The 23,919-nt window shown below is 38.7% G+C and overlaps 1 protein-coding gene across 9 annotated transcripts in view; it reads left to right on the top strand.

The window, feature by feature from the left end:
- The window catches only part of ATP11C (ATPase phospholipid transporting 11C), a 183,902-nt gene extending 164,312 nt beyond the window's left edge, over positions 1 to 19,590 (top strand). For 2 of the 9 annotated variants that reach the window (XM_036016260.1, XM_036016253.1), the window contains 4 exons: positions 710 to 775; positions 3,044 to 3,147; positions 7,236 to 7,389; positions 14,306 to 14,407. In XM_036016260.1, the coding sequence (XP_035872153.1) occupies positions 710 to 775; positions 3,044 to 3,147; positions 7,236 to 7,389; positions 14,306 to 14,407 (426 nt within the window). Of the gene's footprint in view, positions 1 to 709; positions 776 to 3,043; positions 3,148 to 7,235; positions 7,390 to 7,508; positions 7,575 to 13,545; positions 13,637 to 14,250; positions 14,278 to 14,305; positions 14,411 to 16,987 lie in introns of those variants that run through there. The other 7 variants (XM_036016252.1, XM_036016254.1, XM_036016257.1 and 4 more) reach the window with 7 other exon arrangements.
- Positions 19,591 to 23,919: the final 4,329 nt, after the last annotated feature.

Genomic DNA, 23,919 nt, shown 5'->3' with positions numbered 1-23,919 from the left:
TGAGTTGTAAGAACTGCTATCAGCACTTAAAACATAACACCCATATATGATTTGATCAAGTTCTCTTTTTTTTTTTGCTTCTATTAACCTTAAGTTTTTGTTTTTATTTTCTGAAAACCTTTTACATTTCATTTTCTGTTTTAATGTTATGCACTCAGATCTTGACAGCATTTGGTAAGCATATGTGCCATTCGTTGCCGTTGTTTGGATTTATACATGGTATTTGCTTTTCTTTGATGTGCACATGCTGACAGCTGTGATATTTACAGCCAAAAGACTCGGCTTTCAAAATGTGAGTCCATTTGTCTGTAAATTAGTCCTTTTTCAGAGCTTGAGTTCTTTATGACAGGAAAAGCCCATATCAGTCTCATTAGTGACAAGTCATGCAATGACTTGTTTTAATGGACATTACTGTTAGTGGCATAGGATTTTTTTCTCTGCCTTTATTATGCCAGTGTTTTCCCTGTTTGGTGCTGCATGGAATAATGGAAATAAATGCTACCAACCACAAATGTGCTGTCCCTGGCCAAGAAAATCTAAGGTCACAATAAAATCCAACATTTTGCCCTGATCTTTTGACCTGACATTCCCCCAACAGTTCATACAAACTTTTTTTTTTTGTAGTCATACACAAGATTAAACTTGGCTTTTATTTTTGTTAAGCAGGCTTGTGTATTGTTGGTACATGTAATTATAAATTTTCTTTCAGGTGTATGGAAACTGGACTTTTGGAACCATTGTTTTTACAGTCTTAATATTCACTGTAACTCTGAAGGTTAGATTTTTTATTTATTCAACTATATTTAACACCATTTTTTATAATACTTTCTGATCTTTCACTAATATGTCTTTTTTGTCTTTTAAGCTTTATTTTTATTATGGGTTGTCATCCAACTCTGAATGCTTACCAAAATATGTATGATATTGGAGATTTGGGCATTTGTATAGTATTTGTGAGTTATTTTTTTTTTTACTGTTTATTATCTGTCCTCTTTATTTGGTTTTATTTTTTTTTAATTCGTACGTTATACTTATGTTAGAAATATGTTCCTTCTTTCCAGCTATTTTCAAGATGTTATAAGTGGTATATAATCAGACTGTGTGTGTGTGTGTGTGTGTGTGTGTGTGTGTGAATGTGTTACCATGTTAAGTACTTGAATATTAAAGTTATATATTTGTTCAAGAATGCCAGGCCTTAAATGAATTTGGGTACTTAAGACAGTTCAGCGGGATATGTATGCAAAAGAGCTTGGTAGTGATAAAATTTTATATAATGTATTCGTCACTGAAATTTACCTAGATTCATGATCACATGGGTAAAAATACATAGCAGGTAACATGCAAGAAGGATAGTTTTGGCAAAATCGTTGACAGTAATGTAGTAATGGCTCTGAAGCCTTGATGAACACTACCCTTGAGGCTCATGAGTTGGGGCGCTCATCTAGTTGAAAGCATAATCAGATTCTTTTGATTGTTACAGTAATAAACACCTCACGTGGGGTCCAAGAATGAGTTCCCTTAAGTAAATTCTAATATGCCCCGTGGTCAGAACTAGAATTCAGAGGTATAATTGACAGTACATTTCTAATCAATCCCCCTCTAAAATTCTATTCCTGGTTAATTTCTTACACCTTAAAGAACTAGCATATGTTTGCATCTACTATTTCCAATAATATTTTAGGCCTACCAGAAATGGTACAATTCATCTCAGTTTAGCTACTTACTAGCAGAGTATATATAACCTTGGCTTTCTCAGTACCTCCATTTCATCCTCTTTAAGATAGAGGTTAAAGTAGCACCTACCTGTTTTAGCATTGTGTGTGTGTGTGTGTGTGTGTGTGTGTGTGAAGTGAATGATACATATAAAGCACTCAGAATGGAGTCTGGCACATAGAATGTGCCCAGTACAATAAATGCTAGTTGTTATTCATTCCTGTGTTTTACAGGATGATGGTTTGAAATGGAAACCTCCCACCCTTTTTCCTCCTAGCCTTGTGTGTGGCCCCAGGGCTTCCAAGTGCCTTTCATAGTTAAAGTTGGCCTTACAGCAACATCTTTCAATGAGTCCCTCAGAAGACATCCACTCCCTGTTCTTTGGATGGATATTATTGTGACATTTTCCCTAGCAGCCCAGAGGGTGAGAATTCAAGACTGGGCTACATTAACAATGTTATCAATATCCTGTTTATGGGTGAGAAATTGTATCAGAGAGCTGAGGAACATGGTGTCGCAGCAAGTATGGAAACTGAGATACCACCTCCTCTTTGATAATTAAATGCCCTGGATATTAATTCGTGTGGCCCAGAAACTATCAGCAAGCGAAACAGACCATACTTTCTTGGTTTTAGATTGCATTTGAAAATAACACTCAACCCTGGCAGGAACATGAAGGAATTAGAATCTAGGACAGCTGAAAATATTAATTTAATTAAAAGATAAGGGTTTTTGCAGTTGAAAGGCACACTGCATAGCCAGACCCATGATCCATTGCTACATGAAGCAGGCGCATAGAGCTAGTTGCCTTTGTATTCAGGTACTCCTATCTGTTGTGTTTGAGCTGTCACTACTGTTTTTGTAGTTTGTTTACCTTTCCTAGCTCCCCCTTCCCTCTTCTACCGCTTTTCTGTGTATCTCCCTCCATGAGCTAGGGCTTCTCCTTTTGCCATCATTTCCCTGGCCACCACTACCTGAGGGCTTGAGGCTTAGCCTCCTAGATGTTAGTTACCATTACCTCATTCTTTGCCCTTCCTTTACTAGTGAGACATCTCTAGCCCCATCCCTACTAGCCACTTGCTTGACCACATCTCCATACCTGTATTCCAGAGTCTAGAGGACTTAAGGCAGAGTTAAGCTCTTTCATATCCTTGCTCTTTGAAAAGCCTGGACCTTGTCCTGATTTTAGTTCCATTCTCTTCTGGAAGCCTGGCCCATGCCAGGTCCCCTGCAGGTATCATATTGTATACAAGTAATCAGATACCACAGTGTATTACTGCCTGGTGCAATGTTTACCCATCATGAAATCTCTTGTGTTGTATCTTTTCAGCTTGCCTTGGATACTCATTTCTGGACGTGGATAAATCACTTTGTGATTTGGGGTTCTTTAGCCTTTTATGTATTTTTCTCATTCTTCTGGGGAGGAATTATTTGGTAAGCAGATGTACATTTGTGAGTAATATGTAAATAACAAAATAGGTGTATGTATAGTATATTGTACATGCAAACATTAATTATACTTTTAAATTTTGATTATATAAGGTGGCAAGTATTCAGTATAAATGCACTGGAAGTTACTTCTACACAGTAACACTGCTAATTTCAGTAAGATTTCAAACAAGTTTGGACTGCACAAGTTCCTCAAAGGACCTCCCTTCTGGTAGCCTCTGCCCAAATCTTTCAACTTGAAAGTGTGTAAACACCTCTGTGAAGTGAAACTGTAATTTCTAGCTTGACCTCCCATGTGATTCCTGGTGGAAATACTCATTCCGTAAAGTTTCTACACAATATAGTGGCTGATGGGTATATTATTATCTGCTTGGCCCTCATTCTCTCTTTATGGTATATAGCTGTCATTCATGCCACTGCAGAGGTGCTCGAGGTATGGAATATATACCAGTTAATACTCAGTGGGTTGTATCTTAAAACCACCACCTCATTGTTTGGGGGGATAAAGGCAGAATCTACAGCTTGGCCTTAAAATTCATTCAGTTCACTTTGGTTTCATAAGTGTGTATTCAGGATTTATTTTGTGCAAGGTACTCTGTGAGCTACAAAGACATAGACTGTACCTCTGCCTCAAGGAGATTACAGTCCATGGAGGGACACATAGCTGTGATTGGGGGAGTTAAAAAGAATGAAAATAAGTTAGATTTTCAGCACCTTTACTTACCCACAACATGGAGGTTAGGGACCAAACTGCACCCCTCCCCCCAATTCCTTGCACAGTCGAAAATCCACATACAATATTTGGACTCACAAAAAAACTTAAAACTATAGTCATTCCTCGGTATCTGCTGGGGATTTATTTCAGGATTGTTGTGGATACCAAAGTTTGTGGCTGTGCAAATGCCTTATATAAAATTGTATAAAACTGCAGACAGCCAGCCCTTTCCATTCATGGATTTGCAACCACAGATGAAAAATAATGTTTTCCATATACATTTAGTTGAATCCATGTATGTGAACCTGCAGATACATAGGGCCAACTGTATACTTACCCATGTGTTCAAGGGCCGACTATGCTTTTTTGTTGTTATTGTTGTTGTTGTTGTTTTAAGATTACTGTTGTTTTCATTAACCAGTGGCTTCCCCTGATAAGGATGTCAGCAGCAGAGAGCATGGCTAGAGTAAGCCTTAAAGATTCCAGGAGTCCATATTTTCACTGGTTTGAGCAAAGTCACACATATACCACACTCCATGTTATCACAGAGATGTGAGCACCATGTTTATATCGCTTGAGACTTAATTGGAAGAAACTTGTAGTGTTTTGAAAGGCTTTTTAAAATAAAAACCTTAATAAATAGCCCTGGCTGGTGTAGCTCAGTGGATTGAGCATGGGCTATGAACCAAAGGGTCGCCAGTTTGATTCCCAGTCAGGGCACATGCCTGGGTTGTGGTCCAGGTCCTCAGTGGGGGCCACATGAGAGGCAACCCCACAGTGATGTTTCTCTCCCTCTCTTTCTCCCTCCCTCCCCTTCTCTCTAAAAATAAATAAATAAAATCTTTACAAATAATACAATAAAATAACCTTAATAAATAAAAATATGAAATACTTAATCACTTAAGGAAGTACTGCTCCAAACAGTATACTTACAGCATATATTTGGCACCTGTGTAGGTAATTATTGAGGCAGTGAAGCTAAACCTCTATTTTCTTTAATAGTGCACAAATGAATCAGTTAATTAACCAAATGTAATATGCAATTGAAGTTCTGCCACAGTACCATAATTCTATGAATCTAACTCTTACCATATACTATCCCTTATTAATGTAAATAAATCCTTTAAATGATTGATATCATCATACCTACTTCAGTTCATTAGTGATACTTAACTAAAAATGAAATATTAATCTTTATTTTGTTGCTTGTAGTGTTGTCCTTAAGTAGCACTGAGTTGAGCTACTACGTGAACATACAATTTATACAGTAAAGCAACCAGCAAAATGTAACTAGAAGCCACATGAAGCTTCAGCTGAATGCTGGTTGTGGCTAATATTTCAGGACATGTTCAACCCTGAGGCATTGTAACACGCTCCTTGTTGGGAGTGGTCAGTGGGAATGATGATTTCCGAGACCCAAACCCAATCCTGTAGTACCTTCTGTTTTTACTACTCCCCTGCAAAGATCTGTAGACGCCATCAAAATAAAAGGAATGAAGGTAAAAAAAAATCAAAGGAAACAGAAAAATCTAGAGCTATTAATCACAGAGTATGGTAGGTACCACGCAAAGGAATACTTTGTGACTAGCTGTCATTTGTCTGTTGAGCCCTGATGGTTTGATTAACTAACTGCCTAGAAAATTTGGGTGCTTTTCAAAACTAGAGTGTGGGTAGAGCTCTGAAGCTTTTTTTTCTGTATGGTAGGGACCCTAGAAAGCATGTTTATCCCAGACCTCTTAAGTTTCCCCAGTTCACTGTTCTGCTCACAATTTTTTAATCCTCACCTGAGGATATATTTACTGATTTTAGGGAGAGGGGAAGAGAGAGAGAGAAAAGACATCAATGTGAGAAACATCAATCAGTTGACTCCCGTACATGCCCTGACTGGGGATAGAACCCACAACCTAGGCATGTGCCCTTACTAGGAAAGAACTCCAGAACATTTTGAAGTGTGGGACGACACTCCAACCAACTGAGCCACACTGGCCAGGGCTATTCTCACTTTTTATCCTTCAGTCTGGTCCTCATATGTATAGAGCTACAAGGTTTTTTGTTTTTGTTTTTGTTTTTTTATCATGTTACATAAGCGTGCACAAACATCAATTTTTAAATGAGAACCAAGTTCATGTTCAGTGAACACTATGTGTGATCTAACGGGACCAACCAGTTGTCTGTGGAGGGCTCCTAATCCGAGGATAGTCTAATGTGAATCCCGACCTTGAACAGTGGCTCTGTGGTGCAGCTCGGGCAGGGGAAGAACACCTGTTTATGCTTCTCAGTAGCCACTTAACAGTAGTTCAGTGTGCATGACTTGGAATGAAATCCAACATCAGAATGAGGGGCCCTCCTGGATTTCTGAACTCCAAGGTTTAATGTCCTGTTGGCAATATTCTTTGTCTGTCAAGCTATTTGGCACACACTAGTACTCAATATGTTTGTGGTAGAATCTTCCCATTTGGGAGAGATAAGCTCTATGGTTCTTTTTGTATTTATATAAGGATTTGAGAGGGTTATAAAAATGTCTTTTAAATTTGGAATATAGAGCATAAATCTACTCTCATATTAAAAAAACAGCCAAGGAAGTAAAATGCTATTTAGCATAAAAAATAACCATCATTTTTCTTGCATATCTTTGGAGCCTTAACATTTTCTAATGTAAATAAATATTTTCCAGTTGGCAGTTGATTGCTTGGTTGTTTTAAAGTCAAGTGCATTTGCCCTGGCTGGTGTGGCTCAGTTGGTTGAATCATCATCCCATTCACCAAAAGGTTGTGGGTTCAATCCCCCATCTGGGCACACATGGGAGGCAACCAATCGATGTTCCTCTCTCACATCAATGTTTCCTCCCCTTGCTCTCTCTCTCTCTCTAAAACCAATAAACATTTTTTAAAATTAAAAAAAATAAAGTCAAGTACATTTTATTATCTTTTTTCTTTTTTTAAGGTTTTTTAAAATTTTATGTTTAGAGAGAGAGGGGAAGGAAGGGAGAAAAAAGAGGGAGAGAAACATCAATGTGTGGTTGCCTCTTGCACGCCCCCCACTGGGGACCTGGCCCCACAACCCAGGCACGTGCCCTGACTGGGAATCAAACTGGCAACCCCCTGGTTCGCATGCTGTCACTCAGTCCACTGAGCCACACCAGCCAGGGCCTTTTTTTCTTTTTTGATTATAATTTCTTGTCAAACATTTGATAAATGAAATATGTTTACTACTTTTGGGATGTTCTACAGAAAATTATTTTTGTTAATGTAAATAAGGAAAATTCCTTTTAAATACAAAAGACACTTTCAATTACACTTCTGGTTCATGTGACACGAACTGATTTGTTTTTCCATTATGTATTTTCTTTCCACTCTAGGCCTTTTCTCAAACAACAGAGAATGTATTTTGTATTTGCCCAAATGCTGTCTTCTGTATCCATATGGTTGGCCATAGTTCTTCTAATATTTATCAGCCTTTTCCCTGAGATTCTCCTGATAGTATTAAAGAATGTAAGAAGAAGAAGCGCCAAGGTAAGAACTAAGTTAATATTACAACCTGATTTTTGGAAGGAGCTTCGATATCTGCCGTGAACTAAAAGCCTTATTTAGATAATTGCATTAGTTACAGCATGTTAAACCCCTCCTTACAGGTTCATCACTTAATTTCCTCTTCTGCATAAAAAGTATAGTAAAAACTTCGTTATCCAATACAGGTGGTAAGTAGATTCCTTAATAGTGTTCTATGTGACCGTTAGCAATCCATATGGAGTATCACATATGCTCCCTATGGAATTTTAAATGGAAAATGATGTTTTTCTTTAGCCTAAAATTTTCACACCAGGAATTTCCACACCAACATTCCAGCTTGAACCTTAGAAATTTCCCTGTGGGTCGTTTGCAGATTTTTTTTTCAGTTGATAATCCTGATTTGCCTCTTCAAAACCTTTCCCCTTCCTTTAATTATAGTGCTGCTTAATCTCTGAGTTGCTTCTAGCCCTGTCTGTCCAGCAGTATAATTGAACCAAAGAAAATCCCCTGGATGTGGTTTCTATATCCTTACCCTCCTGAACACACTTGTAAAAATTCAAGATGGTTTTATAAGTGTGTTTTTATTGTTGCTGCTTAAATTGTACTTTTTTTTTGCGGGAATGAGAAGTTACTACCCTCTGTCAGCCTAATTGCTTGGCACCTGCATTGCCTGATATTTTTTGAACATTTCTAGAAAAGTCTTCAAAGTGAGAGGGGTAGATTAGCCTGAAAAACAAAAAACTTCTGGCAGATTTTGACCAACACGTTAATTAAATATGTCATTCCAGTCAACATTAGCTCATTTTGCCAAACAAAACCCTGTTTCTGTGATTTTGACACCAACTATATCTTGTAGCCCCTCCAAGGCAACATTTTTAGGAACTAGTCTAAGCTATATCTTTCTGACCTATTTGATCACATTTCTGAACCAGTTTAGCCACAATACTGCTTTATTTGATTTTTTTTTTTTTTGGCCTATTGGATTGATAGAATCCAGTGGTTGTTTCATGCAGACATAGGGAACTAAAATAATTATAGTGAGAACATCTTCAATGATTAGATGCGTATCCTTAATAAAAGAGGCATATCATCGATACAAGTCAGGATTGACCCCCGTCAAAAGCAATAGACTATCAGTGGCATAAGCCACATTGATTCTTGCTGGACGAGGCTGGTCAGTGCATAGTTAAGTGGTCAGAATGGGCCTTAATTCCCTGCTTCTGTGGGCCTAATGGGTAGAACTGGACGCAATGAAGTTAACCTAGCTAAGACTGCCTTAGTCCGCTCTTTCATCTTTCCAGTAGACTCCCGACTAACTCCCTCTAGCCTGGTGTTTAGTCTGAGGATGGGAAAGTGACATTTACTTGTGTGAGTATACGTTAATATCAGTTGAACAGAGGTAAAACAGACTGCTATAATACGTTATAATTGCTCCAGTGGCAATTTGCATAAAGCCAAATAAAGAATGTCAGTAAAAAATGGTTTGGTACCTTTTTATAATAAAGATTTTGTCTTGGAAGGATCCCTGAGGTGTCCTCCCATTCTCTTTATTTGGGAGCACACTTTGGGGTGGTCCTAAATGTTTTTCTTATTTGGAGTAATGGAGCTCCTAGTAAATAATGGCTCCTGCCCAGCTTTGTGCTCTAAACATAAAAAATCTCAGAAGTCAATACCTTCAAACATATCTTATCCTCTTTCTTGGGCCCTTCCTTTTTTTTAAGACTTTATTTATTTATTTTTAGAGAGGGAAGGGGGAAGGAGGGAGGAAGGGGTGGGGAGAGAGAGAGAGAGAGAGAGAGGCATCGATGTGCGGTTGCTGGGGGCTGTGGCCTGCAACCCAGGAATGTGCCCTGACTACGAATCGAACCTGCGATGCTTTGGTTCACAGCCCATGCTCAATGGGCCCTTCCTTTAAAAAAACTAGATACTTAGGTGATAAGAGTGATTAACAGACATGAAAAAATTAGATACTGGCTGATACTGAACATGACTTTTATATAAATTAAATAATTGTTAAATGGGAGGAGGCTACAAAGCAGTCACAGATAAAGACGAGAACATTCCTAATTTCTGTTGAAAGCATGCAGTCCTTGGGACCACAGCCCTTTTTACGTAGCAAGCATACAACATTGCCAGGCATTCAGCATGAAATCTGTTTTCCCTGGGTTGTGTATATCGTAGGAAGAATTCTAGTGTCCATGCTGTAGCTTGGCATGCTGATGTGCTAGAACAACGAGGAGACTTTCCATCATCACCTTCATGCATTCAATCATTCATTCATTCATTTATTCATCCCTACCCTCATCGAACCAGTGAACATGTTGAACCACCTAATGATGAACATCTCTCTTTACAACCAATGTCTGAAAGGCTAAATGCTTTTTCAGACTCTGTGTGATTTTGAGAGTTGCAGATGAGACAGAATGTTGTAGGCGCTCAGCGGTGCTGCCACTTTTTTTTTCTTTTTCTTTCTTTTTTTTTGCCATTTTTTCTCTTGTGAGAAAACACAAGAGTAAAGTAGTGAATGTGAATGCATAAAGGCCAACTAAAACATCACAGCCACAGTGTTCTGATAAGTCACAGGTTTACATAAGGCCCTATTTGGCCATATCAAAGTAGCAGAAGCCACTTCTAAGATAAAGGAGAAAGCATATCTTAATGATCAACAGCCTGACATCCTGAGTGACTTCCTGCTTTGTTCAGTATCCCTTGCTAAGGCATTGGCCTCATTTTAAACAGGGGCAAAAGATTCTTTTCCACTAGGTTGGCCTCTTCTTACCTGACAGACTCCCTAATGGGATAAAGGATATGTCCCTACCTAGAGGTAGAAGATGTCCTGACCACCAACCAGTAAGCATCCTGGATACTTTGTATCCATTCCCGGAAATGTCTGTGGCAAGTAAACTCCCAGTGCTATCCTTACATGGATCTTGGCTGGTTCTTGGAGGAGGGAATTGAGCAGCAGCTCGTGAAACTGGCTTGGTGGGCTTTGAGAAAGAAGCAAGCCATTTACATGTAACAATCACAGAAGCAACCTTCTGGTGACTTCTATTCAATGTATCCCACATCCCCTGAGGGTCCGCTATAAATTAGCTACTGTACTAGGTGTTGCTAATTCAGGGATGAATCAGATAAGGCCTCAGCTCATAAGGAGTGTCACCCTAGTTAGGTTATAAAGGGGATTCATATTATATAAGCAGAATAGTGGAGTCAATGGTATGGCTTTTTTTAAGACAACTGAGGTATTTCAGTGTCGAATCCCTCTCTCCTGAAGCTTCCAGTAAAAAGGCATGTATAACAGCCTCTACCACAGCCAAGTTCTGTCATGGCAGTAACATTATAAACAGTTCTTCCATCTTCAAAAAGGTGAGGGGATTAAGAAATACAAATTGGTAGTTACAGAATAGTCCTGGGGGTGTAAAGTACAGCAAAGGGAATATAGTCGATGATATTGTAATAACTATGTATGGGGCCAGGCGGGTACTAGATTTATCAGGGTGATCACTTTGTAAGTTATATGAATGTCTAATCATTAGGTTTTACAGCTGAAACTAATCTAGTATTTTACAGTAACTATAATTGAAAGACTTTTTCTATTTAATTTTTAAAAGGGGGGGTGGGATTTCTGCTATCTTCACATATAGGTGTCCTCAGTCATTTAACTCAAAGGTGTAGTTAAGCTAATATATTCCTTAGCTATATTTTCAGCAGCATGCTTAATTATTTTTAAAATTTCTAAATATGTTTATTGATTTTAGAGAGCAAGGAAGGGAGAGAGGGAGGGAGAGAGAGAGAGACAGAGAAACATCGGTGTGGGAGAGAAATATCAATTTACTGCCTCCCATACACACCCTGACCAGGGATCGAACCTGCAACCTAGGTATGTGCCCTACCTGGGAATCAGTCCCCCAGCCTTTAGGTATACGGGATGACACTCGAACCATCTGAGCCACACCTGCCAGGGCACACGGTGTGCCTTATTTTTGAGCTAAGAGTCCATCATTAAGGATCATAGGGCTTTTCTATAGCTTATAAATTGACAAAGCTGCACTGCCATGCTGCTGACAGTGCATGAGGAAATTTCAAAGGAAACTTAAAGTTTAGGATTTTTGGTATTTAAAAAGTTGCGTTTCCCTCTGAGCACAATTGTTGAGCTGTCTCTCAATCAGTAAAATATATCTAGACTTTCCGGCCAAGTAGTAAATATCACTTCCCATTACCAATGGAGGAATTTTCCATATATCTTTATGTAAGTTTTCCCATGTGAATCACCACAATAAAAAGGGAGGCTTGACTTTGCCTATTAGACATAGCGACACCATAATCCAGCAGGAAGGGACCCAGCAATATGGCAATGCCTAGCACTGGATGTCTGCACAAACAAGCAGAAATATTCCATTATGTAGGGAGTTCTTTCAGAGTGGAAGACAAGGAAGAATGTCAGCTGTCTGAGCAAAATTCCCAAAGAAAGCACTTTGAAATTTTTAGGAATGAAAATTTATCCTTGTAATAACAATGGTGACAATCATCATTCTATTGAAATGCTGACAGTCACCTACAGCCGTTGGTTGTTCTGAGCATAACAGTCCTGTGAACTGGATTAGACAAAAATAAAGCTGAATTCTAACATTGTGGCTGTTGAGATGGATCTTTATGCATTGGCCTCTTTGACATGCTGCTAACTGAGCTGGTGTCAAAGGTCTCTAGATGACTGCAAAGGAATGTGGAAATGTCATACTGTTTCAGCTCATTATCTCCCATTCTCTGCCAGCTATACAGTTTTGATTGCTTCAGATACTCTTTCCATGTTCTGTACCACCTTCTGTACTTTCATATTTCCTTTTTTCCTTGATAAATAACATAATCTATAGGCCCCTAAATTTTGTGCTTCACAGAAATAACTTTATCTCCGATGGCTGGATATAAGGTTTTGAGTGGGCCAAAATGTGTTTGCCATTACAGTCTTAAATAGATACGCTTGCAGAATAAACATGAGGGTGGGGGACTTTGTCATGATGTTTGCCCGCAAAATAGAAGACAACGCAATTTTCAAAAATATTCTAGAAACTCAATATTTCTCTAGCTATATTCATTTGCAATTTGCATGTTATTAACATGTCCCCAACTTTCCTTAAGGTAAAATACTAATAGGAAAAAATGTAGTAATGTTAAAACAGGAATAAATCAAAGTAATTTGCCTTTAAAAGTTTGTTTATTGGACTCTGCTGGATACATATATTGCTTTAACTGGTTTCTTTTTTTAAGCCTATTTTTGGTAGTTACTAAGTAGATAATGTGGGTAATTGGCAGCATTGTTAAACTTACTCTACTAGTCCACCACTCATCTTCCGTTTTGCTTGGGCAATGCCAATAGCTAGACTGTAAATTAGCTTATAACTTCAGGCATAGAATAAGAAAGAAAAACATAACCTTTCTGGTTTTCTGATGAAACTTTATCAATGTTTACTTTTTTTCCTGGGTGGTTTAAAGGAAAAATGTACAGCTCCTTAGCCTAGCCTTTTGAGGAGCTCTCAGTAAGAAAGAGGAGGAAACCCATCACATTGTGTTAGAATAAAGGTAGTCAAGCACTGGCTCAGAGGTAAATGGGACTAAAGTGTGCTTTCACCAAATGTTTTCCCATTGTGTTAGTTTTGAGTAGGTTTTTAACCCGCAGCTGCCCAAGGGCAGTCAGTCTGTCCCTTCAGATTGTATTTGTGCAGTTGGGTAGGGGAGATAGTTGCGTCAAGGTAGAGTGGCGGTGAACCGTGGACATAGACCTCGGATCGACGGATTTTGAACAATGTGTTTATTAATGACTTAGTAAATTAAAGATTAGAGATAAGCCTTATTTCAACAAGAAGCATACTTTTTAATTATTTCATTCAAAATAGTCCATTTTCCCATTAACAAATAATTTTACATCGATATACAGAGAAATAGTAGTTTGCACATATAATAGACTATTCCTAATTCTAACTTCTACTTTTACTTGAGAAAGTAACGTCTTCAAAAATAACATATCATTTTGACTTCAAATTCTCAAGGTTTCTTTTTAAATGTCTTACATTTCAGAGAATATTTACTTTTTTTTTTGTTTTGGTTTCTGCATTTCTCTTTTTTCTACTGCAATTTTCCACCTTTTGTGCAATTGTGAACAAGGTAACGAAACGCCTCCCTTCCTCAGGAACATCTACTATCTTCATGCTTTCTCAAACTTCCAGCAATCACAGTTTCTCTTGGAGTGAATAAGGTGATTTCCTTTCTTAATGTACCAACTTGCTTGCATTCTCATCTGCTTGACACCATTTTCTGATTATGAGGAATTGCTTCTCATGGCTCATTTGGATATCTTCTATTGATACTTAAGAGTATTTTGTCATTTTTCTTTAATCATTTGTTCATCTTCTGAGATCATCACACTGGAGAGGACATGATTTTCAAAAACTTGGACAGTAAGTCTCTGGTCCCATTGATTCCCAGTACACGGTAGAGCCATGGCGTGTTAGAGCTGATCTGCTTACCCAGACAGGAAGGTTTTGCACAAATTTCTCTTTGTTTGATACACTGCTGGCACTGCCACAACTCTCAGAGGTGTTCACCAAAAGGATGGCGTGGTGTACTAATCAGACCATATTGACTCATCTACCACATAACCTACCAGTGTCATTCCAAAAACCCGAGTTTGGCACATACTACTAATGTCTGTATACTTCTACCATGAAAACAATTCAAGTTGGAGACTTCTTGGGTCTTTTAAGTGTATTCATGTAAATGTTGTGCATTTGCTATAGTGTGATCATTTGTTCTTTTAGCCAGAAGAGTAGTCTATAGAAAATGTGTTTTTTTCTTCTACATTTTTATTAGCAGGTAGGTTAACCAGTCTTCAAATTCTTTAAGTATCTTTACCTCACTATTACAGAGAAATCTGAGCTGTAAAAAGGCATCTGACTCATTATCCGCCAGACCTTCAGTCAGACCACTTCTTTTACGAACATTCTCAGACGAATCTAATATATTGTAACAGGTACCTAGTGTTAAGTGGGCTGGCTTTAAAGAAAAAGATTAACAGCATTATAAAGAAAAAATGAAAATATCACTCTAAATTTTTTCTGCTGTTGGTGTGGTGAACTTTATACTATTCTTTGCCAAAATATAAAGATGCATTACTTGGAATATGGGGAAATATGAATTTTAAATTTGCTAACCCCCAAATAAAACGTTCAGCATTTTTCAGAGCTGGAGAGTAAATACAATATATTTTGTTTGTAAGGGGCCAGTAGTCACGGCAGTACCATCATGTGAAAATGCTCATTTATACTGACCAAGAAGTATAATTTTGATTTTTAAATGTCATTTGAAACATTGAAAATAAATATTCCAAAATTGCATCTGTATAACATCAAGTCAGTTTAGCACTGCATGTTCTTTTGGGAATTATGTGAAAATAATTTAATGTGTTTGTATCTCCATGTGCTGTGTCTGTGTGTTTTCAGGTTTAAATTTAATGTCCTCGTAAATGTCTAATCCCCAAATATATATTAATGAGCCAGTCTAGTCTAATCACTTTTAATGTCAAGTTTTATTCAAGCTAAATGTTTCAACTTTCAGAGGTAAAATCTTTTCCTAGCCATTCAGGGGGGTGCTAGCCTAATTCTGTATACTGCTTTATAATTAATTTTCCCACAAATGAGTAAATTTCATTTGCCAACAAAAGAATATTTGGAAGGAATTAATATGCTATGGGAGGAATCCTTGAACTCGGAATGCCTCCGCCGTGTGTACTCAGTTTCCCACCGCGGGGACCTGTTACCCAGACCTTTATCGGTCTTTTATCCATTATTGGGAATTTAGAGTAATTCATGAATGAGGTTTACAAGCTTGTCAGCTTGGAAACAACTCTATACAGCTTAGGGCAGGGCTGTCTTTCCTGAACACATAAAAATTAATGCTTATCGTGAAAGAAATTTTAGGTCAGTTCGTTTTGAAGCTAACAATGGTGAGTCCATACCTCATAGGCCCCCTCTCTTGCTGGCCGTCAACTTCTCCACGCTCCAGTGAAGAATAAATATTGAACTAATGGACTGATTCCATCGGTTCTCTTATCTCCTACAGTTCACAGTCTGCATCTGCCATACTATTTTGGAAGCTGACTGGTTTTGCCTCCATCGGCGGCCCCCTACCCCCCCTTTTTGAGCAGCTTGCCTGCTTATATTTTCCCTCAGTGAGGACTCCGCTTCCCAGTAGCCTTTAAAGTCTTTGACTCTTTTGTCCCAGATAGTCTTGTCCTAAGCTGTGTGGTGCATTTTAACTATACTTTTTCCAGTGAATTTTGTATCCCCCTGGATTGCTGTCTTTAGCTTGTTCTGTGGTTTGGGGGACTAGGCTGGGTCCCAGACCCTGCTGCTGCTTTTGGCCTCTCCAGGGCCTTAACTCATGTAATACATAATAGAGAGCTAAGGGAGTTGTGCTTTTCTTTAGCACTTGTTCTATTTTAACATGCTCATTTCTTCCAGGAATATACATTCATGTGGCATTAGTTCTCCTCCAAGGAAAATATTTAGCAATTAGTTTAGCCCCACTGAGCTTGTCACTTGAGTGACAGTGGCAGTCTTACTGCATTAGTCCCCATGACCCTGCTATCTGAAAAAGCAGTGTGAGAATGTGGAACATAAAGAGGAATTGAAGGTACCATAGAGGACCTCCAGTCCAGCCACGGCAAGGAGGGTGCACCTGCCTTGGGAAAGAAATGGGAAGGAAATAACACACCCCATTAAAGCCTTCCACTACTCAGGTTTGAAAAGGTTGGGTTCTAGAGTTGAGAATCAAAGTTAGGCTCCCTCCCTCAATGTAAGATTTCTACTTTTCAACATACCAGATTCACTCAGGGATCCGTTGGCCTATCATGATCCATCCCGATCATAGCATTTGATAATATTTAGAGGACAGAAAAAAATGTACAATTTTCTTTCGGGAAATTTCTCTGTTTTCTTATAAGATAATGAATGAGAAAAACAGAAGAGTCCGTTGACCCTTAGATACATGATCTTCCAACAAGAAAATAAACTTCAGTATTACAGGGAAGAGACATGTTTCTTTCAATAAAGGGAAAATACTTTCACAACAGTCTTTCCAAACAATACTGTCTTCAGACAATCTCTGCCAAAATGTACACATCCAGAAACCAGTCGTGGATGCGTTCACTCAGCATGCCCTGAGCATCTGCTGTGCACCAGACACCGTGCTAGGCACTGGAGATAGATAAATAAAACGTTTTCAAGTCACTCTCAGGCTAGAGGATGGGACCTGCTGTGGGAGGTAGTCCCAGTGGCAGCAGCTGTCAGGAGAGCCCTGGAGCGGTCCAAAAGCAGAAAGCAAGCCTGAATCTCACTCTGCTGACCAATGACGAAATGATTAAAATCTGATGATTGTGTCACTCTTTCTTTTTCCCTGCATGTGAATAAAACTTGGCACTTTAAGACAGTTGCTTTCCTATCATAACAAAATTGACTACTTGATTTATTCTTGAAAATACTATGCAGATGGCTTCACCTTGCTCTTATTAAAATAAGCCTTTTAACTTTGTATATTTTAAATTTTTCAGAATCAGAATCTTGAACTGCCTATGTTATTGTCCTACAAGCATATTGACAGTGGTTACAGCTAAAAAAGACAGCATGAAGAAACAACTACAAAAAGTTATCATCTCAGGATACTCAATATGCAACAAACTGAACTGCTCTGTTATGTCTAGAGTTCAGAATAAATGTCCATTAAATACCAAATGACTATCACAATCATTTACAGTTATTGTAAGCAGCCATTATGGCCAAAGCTCTAAGTTATGAATGACATGAAGGTTGAAAGTAAGAATATTTAAAATTTCCGGCTTTAAATAGAATAATATAACTTTCCAAATGGGTGCTCTTTTAACCCATGAAATTTGTGAATGGATTTTAATACAATAGTATAAAATAGAAGTCATGCAATGGGAATGAATAGATTTTGCTAATATGTCTTTTCTTTTTGCCTGGCGGAAGAAATCGGCTGTTTGGATCACATTTCTTGTTCCTGCTGAATGATAATCTTAAATTACTTTTTCAACATATGAAAGGAGTACTTGAAAATTCAGAAAGGCTAGATGATGATATCAATGCATCAGATAGAATAATTAATCCTTTCCATTTACCCACTTGCTAAGTTTGTCTGAATAGAATATCCTTGCCAAAAAAAAAAAAAAATACCTTGAACATGTACGTGGAAATAATGTTAGTCCTGGATGTTTTTGTGAGAATCCAAAAACAATGTATTTTGTTTTGTTCTTCTGAATAAGTCCCATTTAATGGGTGCGTGGCTACTAGATTTGCAAATAAAACATTTCCAGTCACTTAGTAACCCCTTAAAATAGTTCAGTTTTAACAGATTTTTTCCTATATTAGCCATACTGGGATGAGGTAAGGTGAGCAAAACCATAGTTCTGTAAAAGTGAAGGTCATTCTGAACATCAGTCTTTCATAACTTTGTAGGGAGCAAGTAAGAGTAGCTTCTTTCAGACTTAACGGTTTTAATTTGAAAGAGGCTACGTGTCTGCATATATTCAGCACTTTTTTCATTGCCAGTTTGGGAGGGAAGGATCCATCCCAGAACGGTGTGTTTCAGCCTGTAGAGCCATGACATAAATGTTGTCTCAGCAAACTCGGCTGGGTCACAGTCTGACTCTAAACCGTGAGACCCACCTTGGTAAAGCCCTCGACTTCCTGGGCTAGAAGGGGCTTTTAGCCTCTTAATGGGTTCACTTCAAACATAAAAGTAAATGTGAAATGTCGTCATTACATGTAAACATGAAACATACTTTTTTTATATATCAATGACATGTGACTACTAGATTGAAATGGTCTTTTAAAAAGTGTTGTCATACCAGTTTCCATTTCTGTTTGCCTGTACTGTTATTAGTGTTTATATTGTACCCTTTTGGAAAAGTATTGGGTTCAATCTGTACCACTGTGTTTATATAGTCCATATGGCACATTTGATTCTTCCCATATCTAGTTTGTGTTAATGTTTAGGTGTGACTTTTCTTAAATTTTAGAAGGACATAATTTCACTCACCAGAATCATTTCATCACCACTGACCCATTCTCACTACTGCATTTGTTCTCATCTATCAGTATTATTTTTGAGTTTTTGTGTGTGTGTGTGTCATTCACACCTTACGTACATGTTCCGTGTTCTGGTAGCCTGTATCTAAAAGCAAAGTCTGCATATTCTTTGCCTATTCCAAAGAGCTAAAAAGAGAGACCCAAGAAAGCTTTAGGTGTTTGATTATTGTTCTTATTTTTATTGTTGTTGCTGTATTGTTACTGTTTTATATAAAAACTCTAGGGACTGTGAATACAAAGGAGAGAGCCACAGTGGAGAAAGAAGGTCGTTTCATGCAGAGCCATTGGAGATTTGACATAATCAGAATATCCATGGTAGTGGAAATAAAACTGGTGGCCTTTAAAATTTCTTGCAGCCAGCGAGAAAGATGAGTAAGGGGGATGTCATGTCTCAGCCACACATGACACTGCGCCCCAAGTTCACAATGGCCATTATGTATAATACCATGGTTTAGATCCTAGAGGGGACCTGCCTCTCCTTTCTGAGAAACATTTTATTAATGAGCTATAAAAAATGGCTAGTGTGGGGTTAACAGATGGAACAACTTGAAGTAAGCCATCCAGTATGCCCAGCACTATAACTAACTACCTTATTTTGTGACAGAGAAGGAGAAAAGTGTAATAGTAGGATCATATTACATCATTTGAATAATTTTGAACCATCATTGTCCTTGTAATTTCACAGCTGTTGTCCATTGTTTGAGGATGTTATCTACTAAACTGAAAAAATTAATTCCATACCTACTACATTTACACCAGCAACAGTATGAATGGAAGCGTAAATTTGCAAAATTCACAATAATTTAGTAATGACATTTTTAATAACATGCGGTATATAAATGTGCAGATTTTAATGTGTGTTGACAAAATACCTTTTCAGCTTGCAAAATGGGACTGCAATATGACATTTTTCACTTAGGCAATTTTTTACATCTACGTTGTTGCTTTCTATAATGAATGTGAATGCCATCTTTTATGAATGCAACTTGCCTTTTTCATGACAAATTTTCTTTGATGTAATCAATAAACTTTGGTATGATACAACTGACATTTTAGCCTCTTTTTTGGAAAGATCTGTCTGGCATAAAACAATATGGAAGCGGTTTGGTGATGGGAAATAAGTTTCTAATTTCCTCTTTGCCTGTACAAATCACAAAAGATGGACCATTTCTCCATGCGTTCAACTGACACTTTAAGGCAGTATCTAATTTTGTGGAGGTCACAATATTGGCAGGGGTATTGAATAAGACTGTATCTTGTCACCGTATAGATAAAAGTCCGGCCACATCAGCAAATACATTTTGAAAGTCTCCTGTGTGTTTGGCTGTGCGCACTTGCTGCTGCCCACACATCGGAAGTGATGTGATACATGGTCTGTGTCTCCATCCCATTGAAATCACTTGATTCTTAAGTAGCCAAAGATGCAGGGATTTTACAGTAGCTTGGAACTCGGTCCAAAATGTCTGTGTGCACCTCTCTCTCCCTCTTTCCCTCTCCCCCACTTCTCTCCCTTCCCTCCTCTCCTCAGACATGAAAGTCCCTTTTGAAAAACTCTGCTCACCTTCACTGTTAAGAAAGTAAAATTTCTCCACTGTCATTTCATGTATTACGTTCTGACAGTTCAGTTTCTTTTTGTGGCCCTTTGTTTCATTAGGTAGGAAATGGGCTGTATTTGAAAGTTCAAGTTTCAGCTTTGCCACTTAGTGACATTTCCCTCTCAATCCTCTTTCTTCTCCCTTGCAAAATGGTGTCTTGGGAGTGAGGGGTGGTCAGATGAAGTAAAGGATCAAAATTGCTTTGTAAAATGTCATCTGGTATTCAGATGAAAGCATCATGTTTTATATGTAGAGCTTGGGTTGCTTTGACTTTTTCAATGAATAGTTTTCAATTTACCAAATTTTCATAGATGTGGTTTAGATTCTTTCCACCTTCTTAGAATTAGTCTATTGAGGCTTCCTTCCCTTCCCCCAACCAACCTTGCGGGGAGCTGCCTCAATGCTGAGTCTGCCCAGGATTGGCCAATAGAATAAGTATTGTGAGGGTCTTGAGTGGTTTGGCCCCTTCAACAAGAAGGACATGCAAAGGTTAGGGGCTGAGGTTATCACTATGGTTATTCAGTGAATGTGTCCGTGGCTGAAGTGCTGGATGCATACTAATGAAGCTTGAAGGGCTGAGTTCTCAAAGTAGTTGTCAGGAAGAAAAGGGGGAACTTAATTATTTCACGACATTTTAAAAAATTATTTTGACACATTTTTCCCCAGCAACTGATGGAGAAAGGAAATGTGGGCTCAGTTCCTAGGACATGGACCTATTATGCTGAAGAAATGACTGCTGTGTGTGGACCAAGCGAGTCCTCATTTCATGGGACTTAGGAGCTGGTGCTTGGTGCAGGCCTCTGGCTGAAAGGGGCAGTGCACCTTTTGGTGGGCCCGAGTTCCTGCCAGCGGCAGGTCTGCAGCCCCTGACTCTTTGGGTGGGGAGAGGCAAAGGATGCTCACGGCTAAAATGCCTGCTGCTGCTGCTTTGGTCTCTTCATCAGTTTGCAAGAGCCTGTTTCCTACTAGAGTAAGCTCACTAAATCTCAACTAAATCCTAACTAATATGGGAGTATTAGTTAGCTAATACTTCCACATTAACTAACACACACACCTAAGCACTACCATACTATTACATATTCACTCCTTTAATAATGCAACAACGCTATGAAATGGGCGTTAACATTTATTCATTTGACAGATAAGGAAGCTGCCTCATAAACCAAGGGCACCCAGTTTGGTCGAGGCAGATCTGGGACCCAGGTATTCTGACTAGAGATCGTACATTTAACCAGGATACTGTTCCCATCATTATAACACCCCCGATGGCATGAATAAACATAAAGCATCACGATGTTAGTGCAAAGCACTAATATTAACCATGACAGCATCGGACAGGCCCAAGCTGAGAGAGATTCTACAAATTAACTGGCTTGTAAACTTCAAAGTGATAAAGATTACGTAAGGCAAAGGCTAAGGAATGGCCACTTAAACAGACAATGTAACTAAGTGCAGCATAGGATGCTCAGTTGGATGCTGAACCAGAAATGGCACATAAGTGACGGTTATTAGTAAACATTATGGTATGTACATCATGTGCAACTATATGTTACAATGTTCATATCCTGAGATTTGAAATTGTACTGTGATTATATATGTTATATTTTGGAGAGTCTGAGTGAAAAGTGTATGGGAATTTTTTCTAATTTTTGCAATTGAAGTCTGAAGATATTTCAAAGTTATAATTTGAAAAATTAAAAAGTTAAAACACAAGCATAAAAATAACCTGAGGGAACATTAAATTGAACTGAATAGAGAAGACTGAAATATAAATTATTAGCTAATATCTGCATGGCACTTTCTGGAATGCGTTTACATACCTCATTTAATCTTTACAATAGCCCCGTGTACAGCTCATTGAACTCCAGATTTTACAAATAAAGATGAAGGCTCAGACAGGTGAATTATCTTGCCTTTGGTCCAACAGAACGGAACCCAGGTCTGACCCATGCCTTTCCCACTACACCACACTGCAGTTCAGGGCTCTTAAAGCATGTCCTCCTGGATTCTGGAGTGATTAAAAAACCATAGTGCAATCATTTCCCTGTGGGCCCATCAGGATGCAGTCAGTCCTGCTCCAAGTCAAACCATACACCGGAATTGTGTCGACACTTGAAGCGTTGAGGTGGTGGCCGCAGAATGCGGTAGGTCCAGGTTTTCCCATTTGTCCATAAACTGGGCTTCCCCCCAAGTACTGCTTATTCAGGTGTCCCAGGCCAGTTTTCCCCTTCCCCTTCCTCCTGCCATCTGAGAGAGAACACCAGCAGTCTCCTTCAATTTAATTATGAGGCATCAGTTTAGTCACCTCTACCTCTGGTGTCTCAATTGTGTACTTAAGGCAAGAACATGGAGATACTGCCAGCACTCCATCTCAAATGAGTCTGCCCCGATCCTCTATCAAAATCTGATTTGAGATGATTGTTATTCAGCATTTCACAAGCTGGGTTGTATGAAACTAGAGTCCTAGGGAATGTTATTAAGTTTTCTTGAAAAAGTGGGTTCCCTGGGCAAATAACATCGGGAGGCTCTGTGTATGAATGTCCCTGGTCGAGAAGTTACAATGCATACTAGAACATTAAAGTCTCTGAGAGAGAATATTAAAGAAAGCCATTGAACTTTGTTTAACTCAGTATGTTGCAAACACTGGACCAAGAAACCCATTTTGCATCGGCCATCACAGCAAATCAGTGGAGTGCAGTTTTCTGTGGCATTTCACTTGAGAAATGAAACAATAGCTAAGTTCTCGACACTGGTGACTGTATGTATCGCACACTCCTCCCCACCCCCTTGATAGAGTTCACTTTCATGATCTGACAAAGATGTAAATATAGTTTTTAAGCCAAAAGGATCAAAGACCAAAGTGGAAAACAGACCATCCCATTTATTTAAAGTGGAGAGAACTTAATGTAGAGAATTGATAGCATATGTGATGGCAGAGCTGAAAGCCCATTGGGGACTCCATGCAAAGCAGCCCACAGATTAGAAAGAGTAGGAGGCCAGAACCAGTGTTAGGCTGGTGGGACAAAGAGACAGTGGAGATTCTGGATCTTACGGCCTGGTCGCTTGGCAGCAATGGGAATCACTAGGGCCATATCAAGCAGCTGGGGCCACAGAGTCTCCTCACTCAGTCACTGTTGAGGATGCAGCCTGAGGTAGAAACACTGGCTTCCCCTGGCTGTCCCTAGGCTTCCAGCCAGTGCCTTCAATTGGCTGCAAGCAGCCAACATTGGGAGCCTGGGGAACAGTTTACAGGGGTCACTCGCCATCCCTACGGTGCAGAGTAGAGCAGTGAGCGGTAAGGAATGCCTTCGAGGGAAAACAGGCCCACAGCCGGCACATCTAGGATTTAATGAGTCAGTTTCAAATTTAATGTAACAGTGTATATTAAAGATGAAACCTTAAGAAACTAGATTTTAGCCCCTTCATAAACCTCATCCTTTGTATTTCCCAGATGAAGAAAATGTGGAAAAACGAATGTGAACTCAGCTTTGTAAGGTATTTAGTGTGAGATGAATGATGATTTATGGATACACAGATTAATGGAAGTAGGAGGTACCTTCTTAATTAGTAATAAAGACACTTTAGCATTACACAGACTAGAGCTAAATAAAGGAGTAAGCATATCTAGATAAATGAAGTTTACCTACATCATATTCAAAATTCAAGAACACATATACCAAATCTTAAATGGACCTTAAAAACAATTCAGGGGAGGTCATTTTCGCCTCAGGCTAGGGCAAATTTTAAAGTGCAAACTAAAGTGCAAATTTTAAACTGCAAAG

Source organism: Phyllostomus discolor, chromosome X, assembly GCF_004126475.2.
Source record: "Phyllostomus discolor isolate MPI-MPIP mPhyDis1 chromosome X, mPhyDis1.pri.v3, whole genome shotgun sequence".
Classification (NCBI taxonomy): domain Eukaryota; kingdom Metazoa; phylum Chordata; class Mammalia; order Chiroptera; family Phyllostomidae; genus Phyllostomus; species Phyllostomus discolor.
Note: the sequence above shows the minus strand (reverse complement) of the source record. Positions and strands in the feature narration are given on the sequence as shown.